The sequence below is a fragment of the Ursus arctos genome, unplaced genomic scaffold, assembly GCF_023065955.2.
Source record: "Ursus arctos isolate Adak ecotype North America unplaced genomic scaffold, UrsArc2.0 scaffold_6, whole genome shotgun sequence".
Lineage (NCBI taxonomy): Eukaryota > Metazoa > Chordata > Mammalia > Carnivora > Ursidae > Ursus > Ursus arctos.
The window spans coordinates 11,594,031-11,616,278 of NW_026623078.1; the positions used below are offsets into that span (position 1 = coordinate 11,594,031).

General features: G+C 37.8%; 1 protein-coding gene across 2 annotated transcripts in view; it reads right to left on the minus strand.

Moving 5' to 3' along the window:
• The window catches only part of PXDNL (peroxidasin like), a 419,206-nt gene that overhangs the window by 202,389 nt on the left and 194,569 nt on the right, over positions 1-22,248 (minus strand). For both annotated transcript variants that reach the window (XM_026516488.4, XM_057307764.1), the window contains exon 3: positions 12,065-12,136. In XM_026516488.4, coding sequence (XP_026372273.2) covers positions 12,065-12,136 — 72 coding nt within the window. The remainder of the gene's footprint in view (positions 1-12,064; positions 12,137-22,248) is intronic.

Below are 22,248 nucleotides of genomic sequence, written 5' to 3' on the forward strand. Positions count from 1 at the left end.
CCCAGACCTATGTCTCCCAAGTAGATATGCCCTCTTCTCCCTTTGTGAACACAGTACCCATTGCATAAGTCTATATCCTGGTGACTAAACCGGGATATGCCCGATTGTGGTTGCAATCTCGGCCTCACTCTTGGAAGCTCAATGTCAATGGGACAGATTGCAGAAATGGCCACAAGTTTCTACCCATCCTTGGATTCATACCCTTTTGCCATGTGATTCTGCCGCTTTGCCCATCAAGAGGTGGAATCCATTTCTCCAGTACTTGAATCAGATCTTGACTATGTGGTCTGACTTGGGAAATGAGGCTCTAGCAAATATGACACAAGAAAGGCATGAAAAGCTCATCTCCGATGGTGCTAGGGATAAGATCATTGTAAATAAGCACAGTCTATCTGGCTAGAGAAAAAGAAACCACATGGAGGAGAAAGTCACCCCAGTTGACACTGGGCAATTGCCAGATTGCCATCCTACAGCTTCCAGCCTCAGCTGAGCCAGCCTACACCAGAATATCTGCCCAATCAACCCATAAGTCAATCATGAGAAATAGTAATTCTCTATTATTTTAAGTCACTAAGTTCTCAAGTAATTTAGTACACAGCAAAAGCTAACTGATACAGTAAACAAGAAACCCCATGGAAATTTCATTTATTTTGTTAGATTGTCATTAATGCTCAGGATATTAACAGAGAGGCCAGAAATGGTGAGAGTTGTGTCCTTCAAGTTCACAGTATTAAAGGTAAGATTCTTCAATAGCACTCACTGGCCCAAGAACTTAACGTTTGTAAATTTTCCAATACTTCCACAAGAATATCTTTTTATCTACAGGTTGCCAAAAGAATGTGGTAGACTCCAAATAAATTCAGAGACTAGAGAGAGATGGAAAAGGCCAATGCTGAGTATACAATTGCAAATGACATATTCAGCCAAACATCTAAGAAGTTGAGTCTGTGCAAAAGGAGTAGCATTCAGAAATAGGAGTTCATGAGGACAATGATGCCAAGAGATGGGCTAGGGGCAGAAAGAAGCTATAATTCGGAGAAGAAACTCTGTGAACCAAACCCAGAAACAATATTATGGATTTGAATGTGAAATAGATTTTCTCTATAAATACTATCAAATGATACTTAGTGTATCTCAAACACAAGCAGATAGGCAACAGTTCTTACTGTATGGATAATTTTTTAAAATTGTTAAATGCTTATCAGTAATGAGATCATTATCACTTTGTAGATGCCAAGATGTTTCTGAATAAATAAAATTTTATTTTGGAGTTTATCATTAGATTAATTCTAACTTGATTAAGAATAATGAATACCAGGGAAGCTGTTCATAACAGTTGCTGGTCTGTTAATGCAAAGAAAAGGAAGGTTTTGCTCTCAGTTTTTCAATGCATCTCAGGTCCAAAATTCAGCTAACCTCAAATGAACTGGTTCCAAAGATACCCTCAAACAGTCGTACTTTTTCTTGTGAATCTGAAAGCAAAATTTGTCCTGAGATACTCAATTTGTTTTTGCTCAAGGGAATCAATGATATGCTTTGGACCAAAACACGTTAGAATTTCAGAAGAGTTCAACAAACTGAGGGCCTCAGAGGGGAGGGGGGTGGGGGAATGGGATAGGCTGGTGATGGGTAGTAAGGAGGGCACGTATTGCAACTAATGAATCGGAAACCGGGTATGTACTGTATGGTGACTAACATAATATAATAAAAAATCATTAAAAAAAAAAAAGAATTTCAGAAGAGTTCAGAAATGCTTTTGTTTTAGGGAAATATGATGTGCCCTCCTTTGTGTTTGGCAGGGCAAAACTGCAATTCTGTGGCATATCTGGTCTAATGAAAATTAGCCTCCTGAATATACATGCGCTAGAACTACTTTATGTGATATAAATACCTGAAATCCTTGGGGAAAGCCACAATATAGATAACTGATGGATACACGTTGCTGAAAAAGCACATTTAATGGTGTTATCTCCCTTTTCAAGGAATAATGAACTCCATGTAACTAAAAGTATTAATCAAATATCAAGCATTTATTGATAACCTTAAGTTCTCCTATTTAGTCAGCAAATATTTAATAAGCACTTACTTCCTGTGTTCTAGATGATGGGATATGTGGTAAATAAGAGGAGTATGGCTACTTGCCTTCACAGAATCCAGTGGGAAGTCAGAAAATAAGTTTAAAAAATAAGGGGGAAAACATTATTATGGTTGACATGATAAATGAAATAAACAGGGCACCCTGATAGAGAAAAAAGGAGGCAAGGGTAATTGACCTAGGGTGAGTCCTAGGGACATGACATTAAAGCTGAGACAAGACAGAAGAAGATCACCAAGGAAAAACCAACAAGCAGCATATGACGGCCCATGGGGGACAGGGGCAGAGCACTTACTGTGTTTGGAGAAGTAAAAGAACAATGGATCAAGTATAAAAAGCAAAGGAAAGAAAGACATGAGATAGATTTACATGTATGGATGGATCAAACACCATGCTAGGACTCACAGGCCAAAATAAGGAGTGTCCCTTTTATTAAAATGAAATGTGAAGTGGGGAAATAATGACTGCTTACACTAGGGTGGATGCAGGAGAGATGGAGAAAGTGATCAAATTAGAAATGTTTTTAGGATTGGAATGAACAGAGTGTGCCGAAGTAGCATACGAGAAAGGAAGAGCCTAAGTATGATGCCAAGCAGCTCAAGAATAAGGGTGCTATTTACTGAAAAGGAAGCAGATGTGTGCTGGAGGAGCACACAAGTTTGGGGAAGTATAGAATTGTGTCAGAAACTTTGTATAAACTGGACAGAAATATAAGCAAAACCCTGATTCTCAAGTATGTGGCCATGGAGACCTCAACACACATGCACATAGGGAGAGAAGTGGAAATAAATGCTTAGTATAATTAACTGTCAAATTACAGAGTAAACCCTATGAGTGATCCATCCAAAGATTCAGAAAATGGGGTAGAAAATAAAAACTAGATTTGTGGAGCAGTGGGAATGTGTAAGAAAAGTATGAGTAGGAAAGTGGCCAAGGAAGGCTCCCAGGACAGTGGAAGGAGGCCTGAGTATTAGTGGCACAGACTGGGACAAGAATGGGGATTTTCTCTTTTTTTTTTAATGTTTTTTTTATTATATTTTATTTTTATTATATTTTATTATGTTAGTCACCATACAGTACATCCGTGGTTTTTGATGTAAAGTTCCATGATTCATTAGTTGCGTATAACACCCAGTGCACCATGCTATACATGCCCTCCATACTACCCATCACCAGCCTATCCCATTCCCCCCTCCCCTCTGAAGCCCTCAATTTGTTTCTCAGAGTCCATAGTCTGTCATGCTTCATTCCCCCTTCTGATTACCCCCCCTTTCTTTATCCCTTTCTTCCCCTACCGATCTTCCTAGTTCTTATGTTCCATAGATGAGAGAAACCATCTGATAATTGTCTTTCTCTGCCTGACTTATTTCACTTAGCATTATTGCCTCCAGTGCCGTCCATGTTGCAGCAAATGTTGAGAATTCGTTCTTTCTGATAGCTGAGTAATATTCCATTGTATATATGGACCACAACTTCTTAATCCAGTCATCTGTTGAGGGGCATCTAGGTTCCTTCCACGATTTAGCTATTGTGGACAATGCTGCTATGAACATTGGGGTGCATATGGCCCTTCTCTTCACTATGTCTGTATCTTTGGGGTAAATACCCAGTAGTGCAATTGCTGGGTCATAGGGTAGCTCAATTTTTAACTTTTTAAGGGACCTCCACACTGTTTTCCAGAGTGGCTGTACCAACTTGCATTCCCACCAAAAATGAAGGTATTGAGTTTGAGAACTTCTTTATAGATCTTGGATACCAGTCTTTTATCTGTAGCATCATTTGCAAATATATTCTCCCATTCCGTGGGCTGCCTCTTAGTTTTTTGACTGTTTCCTTAGCTGTGCAGAAGCTTTTGATCTTGACAAAGTCCCACAAGTTCATTTTATCTTTTGTTTCTCTTGCCTTTGGAGATGTGTCATGAAAACGGTTGCTTTGGCTGATGTCGTAGAGGTTGCTGCCTATGTTTTCCTCTAGGATTTTTTTGGATTCCTGTCTCACATCGAGGTCTTTCATCCATTTGGAGTTTATCTTTGTGTATGGTGTGAGAGAGTGGTCAAGTTTCATTCTTTTGCATGTAGCTGTCCAATTTTCCCAGCACCATTTATTGAAGAGACTGTCTTTTTTCCACCAGATGTTTTTTCCTGCTTTATCAAAGATTAGTTGCCCAAAGAGCCAAGGGTCCATTTCTGGGTTCTCTATTCTGTTCCATTGGTCTATGTGTCTGTTTTTGTGCCAGTACCATGCTGTCTTTGTGATCACAGCTTTGTAGTATAGCTTGAAATCCAGCATTGTGATGCCCCCAGCTTTGTTTTTCCTTTTCAACAGTTCCTTGGCTATTCAGGGCCTTTTCTGGTTCCATACAAATTTAAGGACTATTTATTCCAGTTCTTTGAAAAATGTCATTGGTATTTTGATTGGGATAGCATTGAAAGTGTAGATTGCTCTGGGTAGCATGGACATTTTAACTATGTTAATTCTTCTGATCCATGAGCATGGAATGTTTTCCCATCTTTTTGTGTCTTCCTCAAAGTCTTTCAAGAGTGATTTATAGTTTCTAGAATATAGGTCCTTTACGTCTCTGGTTAAGTTAATTCCAAAGTAATGTATGGTTTTTGGTGCTATTGTAAATGGGATGGATTCCCTAATTTCTCTTTCTTCAGTCTCATTATTTGTGTATAGAAATGCAACTCATTTCTGAGCATTGATTTTGTATCCTGCCACATTACTGAATTGCTCTATAACTTCTAATAGTTTGGGAGTGGCTTCTTTTGGGTTTTCCATATAGAGTATCATGTCATCTGCGAAGAGAGACAGTTTGACTTCTTTGCTGATTTGGATACCTTTTATCCCTTTTTGCTGTCTGATTGCTGTTGCAAGGACTTCTAGTACTATGTTGAATAATAGTGGCGAGAGTGGACATCCTTGTCGTGTTCCTGATCTTAAAGGAAAGGCTTCCACCTTTTCCCCATTGAGAATGATATTTGCTATAGGCTTTTCATAGATGGTTTTTATGAGATTGAGGAATGTACCCTCTATCCCTGCACTCTGAAGGGTTTTAATCAGGAAAGGATGCTGTAGTTTGTCAAATTCTTTTTCTGCATCTATTGAGAGAATCATATGATTTTTGGCTTTCCTTCTGGATAAAATCTAAGACACTGATCGATTTGCAAATGTTGAACCACCCTTGCATCCCAGGAATGAATCCCCTTGGTCATGATGGATAATCCTTTTAATGTACTTTTGGATTCTATTAGCCAGGATCTTGTTGAGAATTTTGGTGTCCATATTCATTAGGGAAATCAGTCTGTAATTCTCTTTTTGATGGGGTCTTTGCCTGGTTTGGGGATCAAGGTAATATTGGCCTCATAGAATGAGTTTGGTAGCTTTCCTTCTGTTTCTATTTTTTGAAATAGCTTTAGGAGAATAGGTATTATTTCTTCTTTGAATGTTTGGTAGAATTCCCCAGGAAAACTATCCAGGCCCGGAGTTTTGTTTTTTGGAAGGTTGTTTATCACTAACTCAATCCCTTCATAATTAATTGGCCTGTTTAAAAAATCAATTTCTTCCTGTTTCAGTCTTGGTAGTTTATAGGTTTCCAGGAAGTCCTCCATCTCCTCCAGATTGCTTAATTTATTGGCATAAAACTGTTGATAAAAGTTTCTAATAATCTGGGGCGCCTGGGTAGCACAGCGGTTAAGCGTCTGCCTTCGGCTCAGGGCGTGATCCCGGCGTTATGGGATCGAGACCCACGTCAGGCTCTTCCGCTATGAGCCTGCTTCTTCCTCTCCCACTCCCCCTGCTTGTGTTCCCTCTCTCGCTGGCTGTCTCTATCTCTGTCGAATAAATAAATAAAATCTTTAAAAAAAAAGTTTCTAATAATCTTTCCAATTTCATTGGTGTTGGTTGGGACCTCTCCCTTTTCATTCATAATTTTATTAATTTGGGTCCCTTCTCTATTCTTTTGGATAAGTCTTGCCAGTGATCTGTCAATGTTATTAATTCTCTCAAAGAACCAGCTTCTAGTTCTGTTGATCTGTTCTACTGTACTCCTGGTTTCTCATTCATTGATTTCTGCTCTAATCTTGATCAACTGATTTCTCGTGCGTGGATTAGGACTGTCCCTCTGTTGCTGTTCCAGCTTCTTGAGGTGAGAATATAAAAACTGCATTTTAGATTTTTCTATTCTTTTGAGTGAGGCTTGGATGGCTATGTATTTTCCCCTTAGGACTGCCTTTGCATTATCCCATAGGTTTTGAACCATTGTGTTTTCATTCTCGTTGGTCTCCATAAATTGTTTAAATTGATTTTTGATTTCCTGGTTTATCAAATCATTCTCGAGCAGGATGGTTCTTAGTCTCCAAGTATTTGAGTTTCTTCCAAATTTTTCCTTGTGGTTGAGTTCCAATTTCAAAGCGTTGTGGTCTGAGAATATGCAGGGAATAGTTGCAGTCTGGTATCAGTCTTTTGAGACCTGCCCAGAACATGGTCTATTCTTGAGAATTTTCCATTGGCATTAGAATAGAATGAGTATTCTTTGGTTCTGGGGTGTAGTGTTCTATATATATCTATGATGTCCAACTCGTTGAGTAGGGCATTCAAAGCTCTTGTTTCTATGTTGGTTTTCTGCTCTGGTGCTCTGTCTATTGCTGATAGTGGAGTGTTGAGGTCTCCTACTATTAACGTATTTTTATCTATATGTCTCTTTATTCTGGTTAAGAGTTGGCTGTGTATCTTGCTGCTCCCCTGTTGGGGGCACATATATTTATAATTGTCATATCCACTTGTTGGATACATCCTTTAAGAATAATATATTGCCCTTCTGTGTCTCTAACTATAATCTTTAGTTTAAAATCCAGTCTGTCTGATATGAGAATTGCTACCCCAGCTTTCCTTTGAGGTCCATTGGCATGAAAGATGGTATTCCATCCCTTTACTTTCAGTCTGAATGTATCTTTAGGTTCAAAATGAGTCTCTTGTAGACAGCAAATGGATGGATCATGTCTTTTTATCCAATCTGCAACCCCGTGGCATTTATGGGAGCATTTAGGCCATTTACATTGAGACTGATTGTTGAGAGATATGATTTGAATGATGCCATGTTGCCAGTAAAGTCTTTGTTTATGTAGATTGTGACTTTCTGTTCTGTATCACTCTTGGGGCCTTTTTACTTTTATAGAACCCCCCTTAATATCTCCTGTAGGGCTGGTTTCTTGGTTACAAAATTTGTCAATGACTGGCGACTCTGGAAGGTCTTTATTTCTCCATCAATTCTGAATGACAGCCTTGCTGGATAAAGGATCCTTGGCTGCACGTTTTTCTCTGAAGAGCTTTAAATGTGCCCCCCCAACACTTTCTCTCATTCCAGGTCTGTGTAGACAGGTCTGACGTAATTTTGATACCTTTGTCTTGGTACGTGAGAAATTTCTTTGCCCTGGCCACTTTCAATACTGTATCCTTGGATCTAATATTTGCGAATTGCACTATGACATGACGTGGCAAGGTTTGTCGTGGTTGAGCTTGGGAGGGGTCCTCTCTGCCTCTTGGACACGAATGCTTGTTTCCTTTGCTAGATTAGGGAAGTTTTCAGCTACAATTTGCTCAAATATCTCTTCTAGACCTCTGTTTTTCTCCACCCCCTCAGGGATGCCGATGATTCTGACATTGGAACGTTTCATTGAGTCAGTCATCTCCTGTAACCTACATTCTTGAGATTGGATTCTTTTTGAGCCCAGTTTCTATTTTAACTTTCTCTTCTACTAACCCATCCTCCAATTCGCCGATTCGCTCTTCTGCCTCATTCACCCTGGCCGTCAGAGCCTCTGGTTTTGACTGCATTTGGCTCATAGAATTTTTAATTTCTGCCAGATTCACTCTCATTTCCACCCTTAGAGATTCTATATTCTCATTAACATTTTCGTTAATACTTTTTTCAAGTCTACACATCATCTTGACCATTGTTACTCTGAATTCCATTTCTGATAATTTGGTTATATCCATATCCATTAGTTCTGTGGCAGAGGCCACAGTCTCATTGTCTTTTCTTTGCTTGGGGGGGATTTCTCCTTCTCGTCATTCTGATGAGGAGAGGTTGTGGGGTTGTCTAGAGCCCAAATTATTGACCAAGACCCAGGCAGTGTGCCCTTGTTTTATAGGGACCTTAGGGATATGGGCTTCTTGATTTTTCAGCCTGCCTTTTGGGGGAGGGGCCTGCCGCGCTGATACTCAGGCAACCCTGTTTGGGTAGAGTCTCCGTGTCCCCTGGGAGGGGAGATGGGGATGGGCACACTGTCAGCCAGTATTTCCAGGCTTTTGTTCTCTGGTGGCTTTCCCTGGTGGTTTTCTGTGCCTCTTCTAAGAGTCAGAGCAGCAGTAGCCGAATCTTAGCCTCTGTCTCAGAACAGAGGGATCGCAGACCGTTCTCCACTGATGTTCTGGCCACTTTAGCTCTGTTTCTGTTGGTGCTGCTCAACCCTGCAGCGCCCGGGGATGTGCGCCCCACACCCGGCATCCCAGCCCTCACTTCCAGGGCCAGCACTTCTCTGTCCTTTGTGTTTCTAACACCACCAGCTGCCAGTGCCCCGCCCCCCCGTCGTCGTCCCCCCCCCCCCCCCCCCCCCGCGCTCCAGAGCCTTTGGTCTCAGTTTGGTTCTAGTGAGCGAACCGGAGCTCCGTTTCATTCCGGTCGCACGCATTCCCCGGCTCACGGTCTCAGTCTGCTCTCTTGCGGTTGCCGGTCCGCGAGTCCGCCCGCTCCCCCATGCAGGTGGCTACCGCTTCCCGGCCCTCAAACACGGCGGCTCAGCAATGGGGATTTTCTATGAGAGAAGAAGCCATTCCCTCTCACCTGTCATAAAGTCATTAAACAAATCTACATCCAAAATCCCTCTTCACGAGCACCTGGGTGGCTCAGATGGTTAAATGTCTGCCTTCGGCTCAGATCATGATCCCAGGGTCCTGGGATTGAGCCTTGTGTCAGGGTCCCTACTCAGTGGGGAGCCTGCTTCTCCCTTCTCCTTTGCCCCTTCCTCTTTTTGTTTTCTCCCTTCCTCTCTCTCTCTCTCTCTTTCTCAAATAAATAAATAAATAAAATCTTTTAAGAAAAAAAGAAGAAATCCCTCTCTAGCTCTGCAGCCCCACTGCAGACTCCTGTCCAGGCTGTCAGCATGCATGGCAGTTCAGCAGACCTTGGCATAGTTTCCTAACATTGAGTCTCTGCCTCAAGCAAACCTGTTCATCCTCCCAGACTAGTCTTTCCCAAACCACAGAGCTGATCGTACCCTTTCCCTATAAATTCTCCCCAACACAACACCATCTAGCTTCCTGTGCAAAGGCCTTTCCAGTCTGACCCCTTGGCTCCCAGTTATAGCTCACTCCATCCTTCCTACTACACTCACTGCTCCAACCAATACATGCCATCTCAAACTCAGAATTGTCTCCGTGAATGCTTTTTGCATATTATTTTCCTCAACATTTTGTTTAATTTTTCTGGCCAAAGTGGGACAAGACAACAAAACTATAGTATGCTTTACAGATGATGTCATAAGGAGACAATGTCAACATTGACAGTTCTTAGCTTTGGTCAATGAGGCAATAATTCCTAAACACCCCCTTATGTGAAGTCTAACTTGCCCATTATACTGGGAAACCGAAATGGTCTTCCTTCTGTTCTGATACTACCACACCTTCTCTGTGCTCATATTATAAAACCTATTGTCCTATAAGTATGTGTGTCTTTATCCTCCAAACACATATATAGGGATTACTCATGCCTCTTCATCTTCAAACACTACCACCCTCTCCACTGCCTATCCCAACATCACCACAGACCACCAAATTAATGAATACCACCATATTTTAGAGTATTTGTGAATCCTATCCCCAAAGAGCTCATATCTGCTCCAAGCCTTTTCCCTGGGTCAGCTCACAGAATGATAGTGGATGGCCAGCTTAATCTTAAAGATTTATTGACACAAAGTGGCAGAGTCAGGCCATCCTCAATTGCTTCAAACCCTGATGTCTTCTTCTAACCCTCACAATTCCATTTTCTTCTCATCCAGACAGGTGCTGTCTGCATTGAATAGGTCTTGTAGCTCACAGCCCTTTTTTTTGTATGAACTTCTCTGATTTGAGAGGTAATCCTTACTTGTCAATGTTATGGAAATTATGGAAAGATTTACTTCAGTGGTCACATGAATGTGTTCACAACCTATTGCACAATTAAACATTTATAAATTGTCCCTCCCCTTTCCTAAATACTACATCTTACAGAAGATTTGTATCTTTCGCTTAATGAGTAGCATGCCAACTGGCTGGAGAATTACTGGAAGTTTTGTGAAATGCTTCTTACACAGAGCAGATAGTGCATATGTGCATGTAACTGATCCAAGCTATAGTGATGTTGAATGTTCATTTTATCTAAAATTAATTTCTTGCTAACAACTGTCATTTTACTAGATTCTTTCACTGAGTATGGCAGTAGTAATGAAGTTTCTTCTAAGTCACTATTTACAAAGTTATAACGTTTTTGGTTTTTGGTTTTTATTAATTTGCTGGTTTTACTGTAAGGGTGATACTCTTTAAATGCCAATGATTAAAGAACCACAGAACCACAGGACTGGGATGCAACACGATGGGGAAGAGGTCCTTCATTTATGAAGAGCAGATTTCTCACACCACCAGTGGACTCTTAGTACTATGTTTCTCACATGGAGATCAAAACTGACATGCACCTGCTAGGCATGTTAGGTTGGTCACAAACAATTAGGACAGCCAATAGAATGGACCAATTCCAAGAAGGAACCAGTGATTTAAGACCGAGTGATTAAAAAAAAAAAAAAAGCAAAGCTGTAGAAGGTCTTGACTGTTAGGCTGGTGTATCTCAGTTGGCCACAAAAGGCTGTAAGACTCCAGAGCTGAGGTGCAATATGAATTCCAGTGCTTCAGAAAGATGATGCAATCATTGTAGAAATGAAATGGGAGCAAAAGAGCTAGGATAGCATCTTCTCTTTAAAAGAGTAACCAACTTTTTTATACAAAGTACTTAATGAACTATAAATGGGCATATTTGTGTAAAAATGTTAGTTACCTCTTGAAGGTTCTTCAAAAGGAAAGTTGCAGCACTCACTCTGTGTTTAGACAAATGTCCTAGTTTCTTCCTTCAGCCTCCACATAAGTGTGTCATTCTTCACCCCCCCCAACTTTCAACTTACCAGCACAGACTGGTTTCTGAGTCAAAACAGGGACTCATTTAAAATACCTTCATTCTCAGGATACTTGGGTGGCTCAGTCAGTTAAGCATCTGCCTCCAGCTCAGGTCATGGTCCCGGGGTCCAGGGATCGAGCCCCACGTAGGGCTCCCTGCTCAGCAAGGAGCCTGCTTCTCCTTCACCTCCACACCCCCATTCTGCTTGCTCACTCCCTCGTGCTCTCTCTCTCTCTCAAGTAAACAAAAATCTATAAAATATCTTTACTCTCATTTACTTGTTAAAAACAAAAGAGCACCACAGTTGTCAATGGTCATATTTGTGAGCTAATTTTTCCAAAATTTGGTTCTTATCCAGGTTCATTAAAGTTCTTAGTTGTAATGTGTTCACTGGCTTCAGAAGGTCTTGGATGGCTGAGTTGTTGATATAAAAAGCTTCTCTTGGATCTATGCAATTTTTATAATTATCGATTAATTAGATTTGAATGTGAAAATTGGGCAAACTGTTTTGTTTTTATTTTTCTCCAATTTAGAATTTTTGTGGCAGAGATGGGGGGATAAAAATGTGCATAAATATTAAAATGTGTTCAGATGAATAATCTGTTGAAAGCAAATATTGACTTCACTTAGAAATGTTCAAATGTGTTTTGTGTAAATGTTGACAGTAGTTTTAAAGAAGATGAAGAATTACTTTTGTTAAAACAAACAAAAAGGCAAAAATAATCTATCAACCCCATAAGTTATTGTTGTTCTTTCTTGCAACTTACAGATAAAGCAAATTTTCAAGTCCTTCAAAAGCATTTCTGGAAATCTGTCTGATTTGGTTGTTGTTCAGGAGACTGAAAAAAACAAAAACAAACACAAATTCCAAAATGAGAAACAGATTCTGCAAATATTACAATAGTTCTACTAGAAATAGTGCTTACAGAGTAGAAAAACATTTACAGATATGTTCACTAAATTTACAAATTTAAAATTTTCTATACAAAAAAGCTATATTAAAATGTTGGTTTGTCATAAAAGACTTCAAAAATAATTTATATTTATTAAATTACCCTAAAATACCCCTAAAAGTGGACTATAAACCCTAGGATAAAATAAATTCCTGTTTTCCTGAAGCTTACCATTTAAAAGGAAAATTATCTATGTAGTCACAGTGACAAAGGAATATATTTATAAATAAACAGATGGAGAGTTATATACACTTAGGCTTAAGCATTTTCCTTGGAAAAATAAATATCACTGCTCTGGGCAAACAGTGGACTCTCATTGTGTATTTGTTGAACTGTCAAACTGAGAGTCAATTACACCATAGGAAGTGAAGCTCTTATTATAGTACTATCAAATGGTCCAAAACTGACTTCTAAAAAATCTAGGGAGAAAAATAACAGGTGGCGAAAATAAATTGGATTTGAACAATAAAACAAGTTACAGAAAAATCACCTCTCAACAACTTTGAACGTTTTAGAAAAAGCACTCTGGCAAATAAAAATTACAGATTTTTTTCCCTAGTAAATACACTTCAAATTTCTTTCAAATTTAAATTATTATGGCATGTCTAAATGCACAGGGAATGTCTACTAATTGAATTGGCACACATTTTTCTGAATATCCTATACAATTTAAAAACTCCAAAGTTTCTAAAATCTACTGCCAGAGTAAAATGCTAGAGGATTCACTTTTAGTGTGTTATAAAATATTTGCTTTGTGCTTTTTTTTTTTTCTATGACTTATTAGGAAAACAGAAGTGTTTTGGCCAAGGGAGCGGGTGATTATTTTATTCATTATACACACAGAGACAGCCCAGAGACCCCAAATTCGACTACCTACTCAAACATACCTCACTTCTAAAGGTTCAGCCACACAATTAATTCCCCAAATAGCATTTGAAGCTACTATTCAACACCCCACCTATGGTACCAAAGCCACTCCTTGCCAATTATTCCAAGTGTTCTGGCCACCAGGGAGGTAGAAAAATCAATCTACAGTATGCATTAGAGTTGATGCCATACAGAGATAATGTCCATTTTTATGGATAATTTTTAGCTTCAGTCAATGATCCCAGCAACTTTATAGTCTACCATGGGTCCAAGAAATTTTTTAAGCTAACTAAAAGCAACACACTTAGTTAATATCTGGTTAATACCAGTCACAGACGTTGTCCTGAGAAAATTTGTTATTTAGTTACTCCATCTATTGTTACTTGAAGAATGCCTATTCTAACCCACATTTTATTAAATATATGCACCAACACATACAGAAAAAAGTATATGTATGTATGCACACATGCATATATACATATAGTTATATGTAGATGTGTGCACATAGATATAATGCATATGTGTACATATAGATGCATATTTGTGTATACAGGTTCATGTGTGTATGCATACGTGCATATATATACACTACATATGCGTGTGATTTGTGAATCTTCTATGTGATATTGATATGTGTGGTACATGATATGTGTATACAGTCTCAATCTCATCTGAACCACAGAATATAGGAAACTGACTATTTTCTTAATTGTCCCAAGAATGGTGCCTAGGAAAGGAGCTGATCCATTTAGCACAAAGGATGCCTTTGGGTCATTAGTGCCTCATTCTCTTACAATACCAGAACTGAAAAAGGAAAAGATACTATTTATCATAATTCATCTTTCTTCAGTATATAAAATGTGCTCAAAGCCTATGTTTCTGCATATTCTTACATAGTTATCTAAATTTTGGTGAAAATAAAAAAACATTAAATTTCTAAAATTGCACTGACATTGTTTTTATTTCTTGAACATTGTAATTCAACATGAATGTTAACAATCTAACATATGAGATCAAGCAACTTAACTCAGGTTGTCTCGGGAATGTTTTTATTTTTGATAAGAAACAAATTCATTACAGTGGTTCACAGTTGAATGTGTTTTCCAATCACAAGTACATATGTCTTATTAAGGTTTATTCAAAACATTATGTATTCTATCAAAATATCTTTGTTATAGTTTTAATGGATGGAATATTTTACTAGCAATGTTTTGGCTAAGTGATTATAAAGACTGTCATATATATATCATTTTTTTGTTTTATTCTTCATAAAGTAGATGTATTCGAAATTTATGAGTGATTCTACTGACATTCAGAGCATAAAACAATATCTAACATTCTTTCACAAAAAATCAATGCAAGCTTGAGGAAATGTGTGGTTATATTCTATATCCTAATACTGCCTGTGATGCCAAAGAGGGGAAAAAAAGAAAAAAGCAGCAAGCAAAACTCTCAAGAAAAATATTATACTTTAATTGTGGAAACAAAATAACTCCTGAAAACAGGAGATCTGCCATCCTGTTGACCAAGCCTTGGGGGAGAAAAACCAGCAATAGACAAACAGGCCTGTTTTATTAATTGCCTCTTTCATTGTTGAAACAGTCTTATACACAACATGCACACACATACTTGTACATTTGATATACATACACATGTGTACCGTGTGGGTGGAAATATTTTGTTAAAAAGCAGTTAGTAGCTATTAGGGAAGTTAAAAGCTTTTTGCATGGTTATGTATTCATCATAGTAGGTAGAAGTAAAATAGAGCTTTCTCCTGTGCCACATAAAATTTCCATTCAAGGTAATGCCAAAAGTTACTCTGAAAATGAATCATTATACCCACATTTAAATACAAATAAGATAGTTTGGGGTTTTTTGTAAGTGGTAATAATGTTAACCTACTTCTGCTTTATAATTATGTTTACTTTTCATTTGGACACTCTCCAGAAATATGGTTCTGCTACCCTTAACATTCAGGGTTGTGCACTTCATTTCCATGCTTACTAAAGTAAATAGTCTAAAACTTTCAATAACCATAAACCATGATTCCTGAGTTATTTGCATAGTTACCAAGTAAGAGATTCTTGGCCAAAGTCAGTAAGGACTATATTTTGGAAATCTGCCACCACTAATGCCACCAAAAATATTTACATTATTATAAGCACCACATAAATCATTTGCAGTTCAAAACAGTGAAAACAAAAAACAAAAAAAAAGGCAAGGGATGGCAGAGGAAAGGAAGGAAAAAATCAGGCAGATTTAAAGAACACACTTCTTCAATCGGATATATCAACACTTCTTCATGCATATTTCTCAAAGGAAAAGGCCGATTTACGTGAGAAATCTCTCTGTGAGTGACAAATTCTTTCACAGATCCAATAAATAAACTGCCTTATCTTTAGAAATTTTAAGACTTCAAAATTTAAATGTTCTGAAGTAAAAGAAAGATACAGATATCTGAAAATTTGTACTGATAGTCATTTGTTTCTTTTTCTGTAAATTAAATAGTTCCTTTCTCTGTATTTCTACTTGGTTCTTTGTCTTTATTAATTTGTTAGGAACTCTTTGCATGTAAAAAAAAATAAATTTTTGCTTATAACGTGTTAGAAATAGTATTTCAAAGTATGGTTTGTACTTTCAGCTCTCTTTATTATTTGTATCATACAGATGTTTTAAATCTTTATGTAATGAAATTTGTTAGTCATTTCTGTCATTTCTTTCATACTTTTGGGATTTTGTATCCTGCTTAGGCTTGTCTGAATGTAAAATTACATTAAAAGATTATTTTTCCTTAAGCTATTGGGGTTTTATTTTAATGCTTAAATATTTGACTTATCTGGAGTTAATTTTTTATTTTTTCCAAATTAGTTGTGTATTGTCATTATTATTGACTGACATAGTCATATTTCCTCTATGATCTGCAATGTTAATATACTCATATACATATCTCTGACATGCACTGGGTCTATTTCTAGACAAATTAGAATGGAAATATTTCAAATAGTGTTGTTTTCTGTTTATTTTCTATATAAGGTAGTTTCTATCCTTCTTCTTTTTTACTATTTCAATAGTTATTTTCACATCCACAACCCCACACCTCCACTCCACCCCCAATCCCATACACTTCAGGAACATTCTTCAAATTCAATGTGCTCACTTCAGCAGCACTTATACAAATTCAAAAAAAAAATCCTTTGGCTACTTTAATTAACATTTAAATTTTACCATTGTGACTTCACCTATCTAAGAATGTGATTTGTCTTTCCACTTATCTAAACTGTCTATCTAAAATAAATATTCTCCTTTCAGGTGAATGTGGTATTTCCATTATACAATCATATCTTATGCTGACCATGATACTTTTGTCTTCTTTCCATAGTGGTAACTCATGTCTCTCTTTGACCTAATGCCATGGAATAACAACTCTTTAAGATGTACTTTTAAATAAGGGTGACAATGGACGTTATTTTAGTCTTGCATCCTAAAGAATTATGATAGTTTCAGACTAGAAGTTTTAGAAGGGAGAAAAAAAAAAGAATGCACCAGTCAAGTGTAAACAAGGAAATAGGACATTGACAAAATATTGCAATTGTGCTCATAATTTGTTTTACCACAAATAATTATTATTACAAGCAGTAACTAAAAATATGACATTTTTAGATCTATACCAAAACCAATGAAGGGGTGCATTTTTAGTAGTATAGCAGGCATACTATAACTGCTTTAAGAAACCTCCCCTCAAATTATAATAAAATGAGTATATTTTCCAATCCATAAAATCCATTATTAAAATTAAAAAATTTGTCTATACATTGGATTTCTAAAAATCTTAGGTCTTAATGTTATTTTAAGATACATTAATTGCAAGCTTTTTTTACTATTCTAAATCTAAATGCACTATACATACATACATACATACATACAAGAGCTATTATGTCATCGCCTAACACACAGAGCCAATGTCTATTTCTCTGAGCTCACAAAGTATGAGAAACATATCATCTTCATATGGCTTCTATTTTAGTAGAACTATAATGCTACATAAATAATCTGTGTTAACTATAGAAAAAATAGAAAATACAGACATGCACAAAGAAAGTTAAAAAAAAGAAAAAAATACTACTCAGAAATAACTACTTTGGATAATATCTCCCAAACTTTAGATAGAAGGATTCAATGTTTGTAAATTGCACATAGTCAGATACTAGTATTTTTGTGTTTTCTTATATTCTTGTATTATACCATATTAAATACATATATTCTTCCTGGGATATGATTATGAAAGATATGATGACATACACTAAGTCAAAGACATTTCTCTCACCATTTATGCACATATAGTTAACAAAATTAAATCTATTTTGGAGGAGTCAAGCTATGAAATTTGAAATTAACAAACAGGATAATTTTATAGATTTGCTGAAATGTAAAATAAGTCAGATTAAATACTATTTTCCGATTTTCCTGAACTTTCATCCAGATTTAGCCATTTGAGTATTTCTTGCTAATCAGTTATGATCATGCTTTATATAATATAAAAAATTTTTTTAAAAGAGAAAGGATCTAAATTCAATAATGTGAAATGCCTACATATGGTCGTCATTAAAACTAATATATATGCGTATATATATTCATGTTAAAAAGAAAATCCCAAGGCCATGTATACAGGATAATAATATCATAGATAAGGTTCTTAAATTATGAGTTTAATAATAAATAATATTAATTTTTTAATGTTGAATAAAAGAAAAATTAAGGTTAGATGCTCTTCCAAAAAAAAAAAATGCCAGATGCTATATGATTGTGGATTGTGGCATGATTGACTTCAGGAAACAAGGAAAATCACCTCTTGTTAAATTACATCTGTGATGAGGAGCTGATGTCATCTTGCAGTATAGAGCATCATAGAATGTTAGACCTAAAGAGACTTTAAAAGTTATTTCATTTTGAATGTCTTGATTTGTTTTGACTCTGATTCAATAGTGAAACTGATGAAACATGAGTCTATCTTATCATAGGTTATTTTCAATGAAGTGAACATGTGCCTTTCAGAGATTGATGGCTAGCAAAGTGATCACTCATATTCTATTGGAGATGCTAAATAGATGAAGCTTCATCCTCATGGTTCTTGCATAGCTCAATGACAAAACAAAGCATAATAAACCTTCAGGTATAAGCATTTACCAGTATTAGAAATAATACTCTAAGGTATTTAAAGTTGACCACAACTTCCCAAAAACCTTTCTTAACTAAAATGTGCCTTATACAATGGAAAGAACTTACCCTCCCACCTCATAAAATTTACTAAAATGTATGTATTTGGGATATTTTCTTTCTGATAAACTAACATGCTTAGATATATTGTGGAATACAATCTGATTGACCCATATTTTTAATGAGGCACTCTAGAGAGAAATATTTTATTGAATGTCAAGCTCCAGCATCCCACCACCCATTCTGTATAGTGGTAGACCTGGAAAGTGAAAGGGACACAAGTAGAAGAATTTTCCACACCCTCAGATGACTGTTCCTATACAGTCCAAGGCATCCCAGCTGCCAAACACTGCAGGTCAGCTTTGAGAGTTAATTTTCTCTAATAGCAGTAATTAATATGATCTTATTTTCTTTTCTTTTTGTTTTGTTTTTTTTTTTTTTTTAGATTTTATTTATTTGATATATATAGAGAGAGCACAAACAGGGGGAGCAGCAGGCAGAGTAAGAAGGAGAAGCAGACTCCCTGCTGAGGAGGGAGCCTGATGCTCATCCCAGTCCCTGAGATCATGACCTGAGCCGAAGACAGACGTTTAACCAACTGAGCCACCCAGGCACCCCATTATGATCTCATTTTCTTTGTCAACCTCAGGAGGCTGCAATCCCTAATGATCATAATGAAGATGACATGAAGCCTATTTATTTTAAGCTCTTGGGCTGCTCATTATCACCATGACTCTCAACCAATTGTCTATCCCTACTGCCAGTAATCAAATGGCAGATTATTAGAATTAGTGCGAAACCACTATACTATCAGGAAGAATGCCTCTTCTGCCCACCAATACATCTCAGCACAATAAAAAAGCAGATGGATACTTTGTTGCTCATCTTCTCAGGGCACCGCTTTCATTGACCTCTGGGTTTTCTTTTTAATCATAATGCCATGAAGAATTAATAAGGTAAAGAAAAAGAGAAAATTAATTGAGTGAGGCAAAAGAAAAGGCTCCTTTCATTTCCTGCTTTGACCTTTATTTTCAGTGACCCTTGAATGTGGAAATACTCAAATCGATGAGATGCTCTCTCAAGTCACTTAACCCAGACTCCAGCCCTCTTCCAATTCTGCCAGGATTAACCTGAAAACTCTCAAGATTCCATTCTGTTAGCTATGCCTTCTTATAAAGCCATTTCTAAGGCTTTTATGGCTAAGGATGAATGACAGTCTTGAAAGAGAGACTCTAGGGCATTACAAGAAGCACTATTTAATAAAAAGATAATGTGTTCTAATCCTCAATAAACCTCTTTAATTACTTAATATTTTGGAGTTTGAGTTTGGCCATCTGCAATTTTTTTAAGTAAATCATAATAATAACATTGATCTGGTGATTCCAGAGTTAACACGGGATTATAATAAGATAATATATATGAAAATATAAACTAGAGGGAAGTAGGGTTGGTTATTTATAAAGTATGAGGATTACAGTAGAGACAGGGTGGTAAAGGATTACCTGGAGATAAGGGTTTCTTCTTGGGAAGATACCTCAGGAAGTCCAATGGAATATAGTGTCCCCTAGACCAGGGTCCTCAACCTTAGCTGTGTTGATATTTGAAGCCAGATAATTCTGTGTTGGGAGGTGTGTTGTCCTCTGAATTGTAGGATAGTTAGTAGCACCCCTGAGCTCTATCTTTCAGATGTTGGTGCCTCCCCTTCTCCAATTGTGTCAAATATCCCCTGTGGAGAGAAACCATGCCAGATGGGAACCACTGTCCTAGATTCTTAGGCCTCAAGAAGGATCCCAGCCATAGTCTCCAGTTTCCAGCCTCAATTTTCAGATATAAGGGAGTAATAACTAATATGAATGATATACAGTAGTCACAAAATTTATTTTGGTGTTATGGCAGCCTACCATCTCACTTCCTACAGGTTAAATGTCAAGGTTGATCAAAGTATGAGAAAGGAGAGAGCAGCAGGCAGAATCTAGAGGTGGGAAGCAGGTAGCTAAGGTGAATCAAGAGAGTGAATCGACATGGTGATAGAGGTGAAGAGAATTGGTAGGAAATAGAAAACAATAGTAAGACAACTCACAAACAGACCAACTGAGGTGTAAGTATGAATCTAAGAGCAAGAATAACATAGGCAAAAATGAGAAAAACCAGGAATCACTAAAGGGAAATAAAGAGCAAGAGTGTTTGTGTGTTTTCAGAAAAACCCCTGGATGGCCATTTACTGCTTTAAACATCCTATATTTCAACTTGTTCCTCATGGGGTTGAGGGAAGCTCCCAACATCTCAAATGTACAGAGAGAGGCTTCTGATACCACCAGGTAACAACCATCATACCTGGACAACTGCCTGGTGGCTGCCCCTCCAAAAACCATGATAGTTCTTTTACTGTCCTGTATATGCCATGTTCTTAAAGGCCCATTATTCGTGCATTTGTTACTATTTACCTGATGAAACTAAATAACAAGGTCACAAGTTACTGACCTTCTTCAATACCTCTCAATTTTTTTCAACAGTCAGTTCTAGCCTCCAGGAGTGGATCTAACACATTAAATTTAATCAAAGAAAAGGAAAGGAGAGCACAAGGTTTGTCCAAAGGTTTAGCTCCTTGAGGTAATTGGCCTAAACACAAATTACATTTTTGGTCCCTATAAGAAGAGGTGCCCCACTTAACCACCTTGCTCTGCTCCCCTCAATCACTGGTCAACATTTTAGAGCACGACACTTGAGCAGTTTGGGACTAATAGGACTTGGATTCCACCTGGATTAAGCTTTTTAAGTGTCTAACCCATCATTAGCATGGTACAGAGCCCTGGGCATACATCAGATACATTTTCAATAAATTAGTGTAAAATTATTATTTATAATAGTATAAAAAATTGAAAGATGGCAGTAGAGTAGGATGACCCTAGGCTGATCTTGTCCCATGAACACAACTAGGTAACTATCAAATCATCCCAAATACCCCAGAAATTGACCTGAATACTGACAGAACAAACTCCTAAACAAAAGGGAGAGAAGAAGCCACATCAATGAGAGTAGGAGGTGGTTTAGGGGAGAAAAGAATCTTGGATGCTACAGAGGGGAGGGAGCCACAGTCACAGAGAAGGGCGAGAGAGAGAGGAGCACACAGGGAAATACATAAGGAGTTTTCCCCAAAGCTTGGAAAATGAGAGGGGCTGAATTTTATAAGTTCTTGCAACCAGGGGGGTTTAAAGCCTGGAGTTTTAAACGTCAGCAGGCTTGACTGGGATAGAGCCTGGAAAGTATTGCACTGTTTCCAGAGAGAATGCAGGCAAACAACTCAGGGGTAGGCAGCATGGCAACAGTGATCCGAGGAATGCCTGGGGCACATGGAGGGGAAGTATTCTCTCTTCTTGAAGTACATCCCTGAGAGGCAGCATTCATGGAGACATCTCTCCCAAACAAAGGAGCTGACTAGTGCCATTTTCCTCCTGCACTCTTCCGCATAAACACAGAGCCATGTAGAAGTGGCACAGCTTCACACTGGCTTACCTAACTTGCTTACATCAAGCCCCACCCCCTGCACTCTGGCAGGACTTCCCTTTTCAGTCAAGCTTGCCTCAGTCCCAGGGCAGTGGGTCCCTCCCCCAAAAGACCAGAACAAGCCCCTGCCCACACCACATCTCTGACCAGAGAGTTCTACAGGGCTTCAGTTCTGGTGGAGTCAATGTCACGTCTCATTTCACAAGCAGACTACAGCACACCTAGTTAAAACTTGCCACATTCAGACCAGAGACCAAACACTACACAGAGCAGGCAAAGAGAGCCTCTGCAGATGACTGGCCTGAAGGATAGAACAGCAACAACAAAACAGCAGAGCACATGAAGCCCCAGGCCACATGAACTTTTCTTTACAAGGCCATTACTTTTAGGAGCAGGAGACATAACTGGCTTTT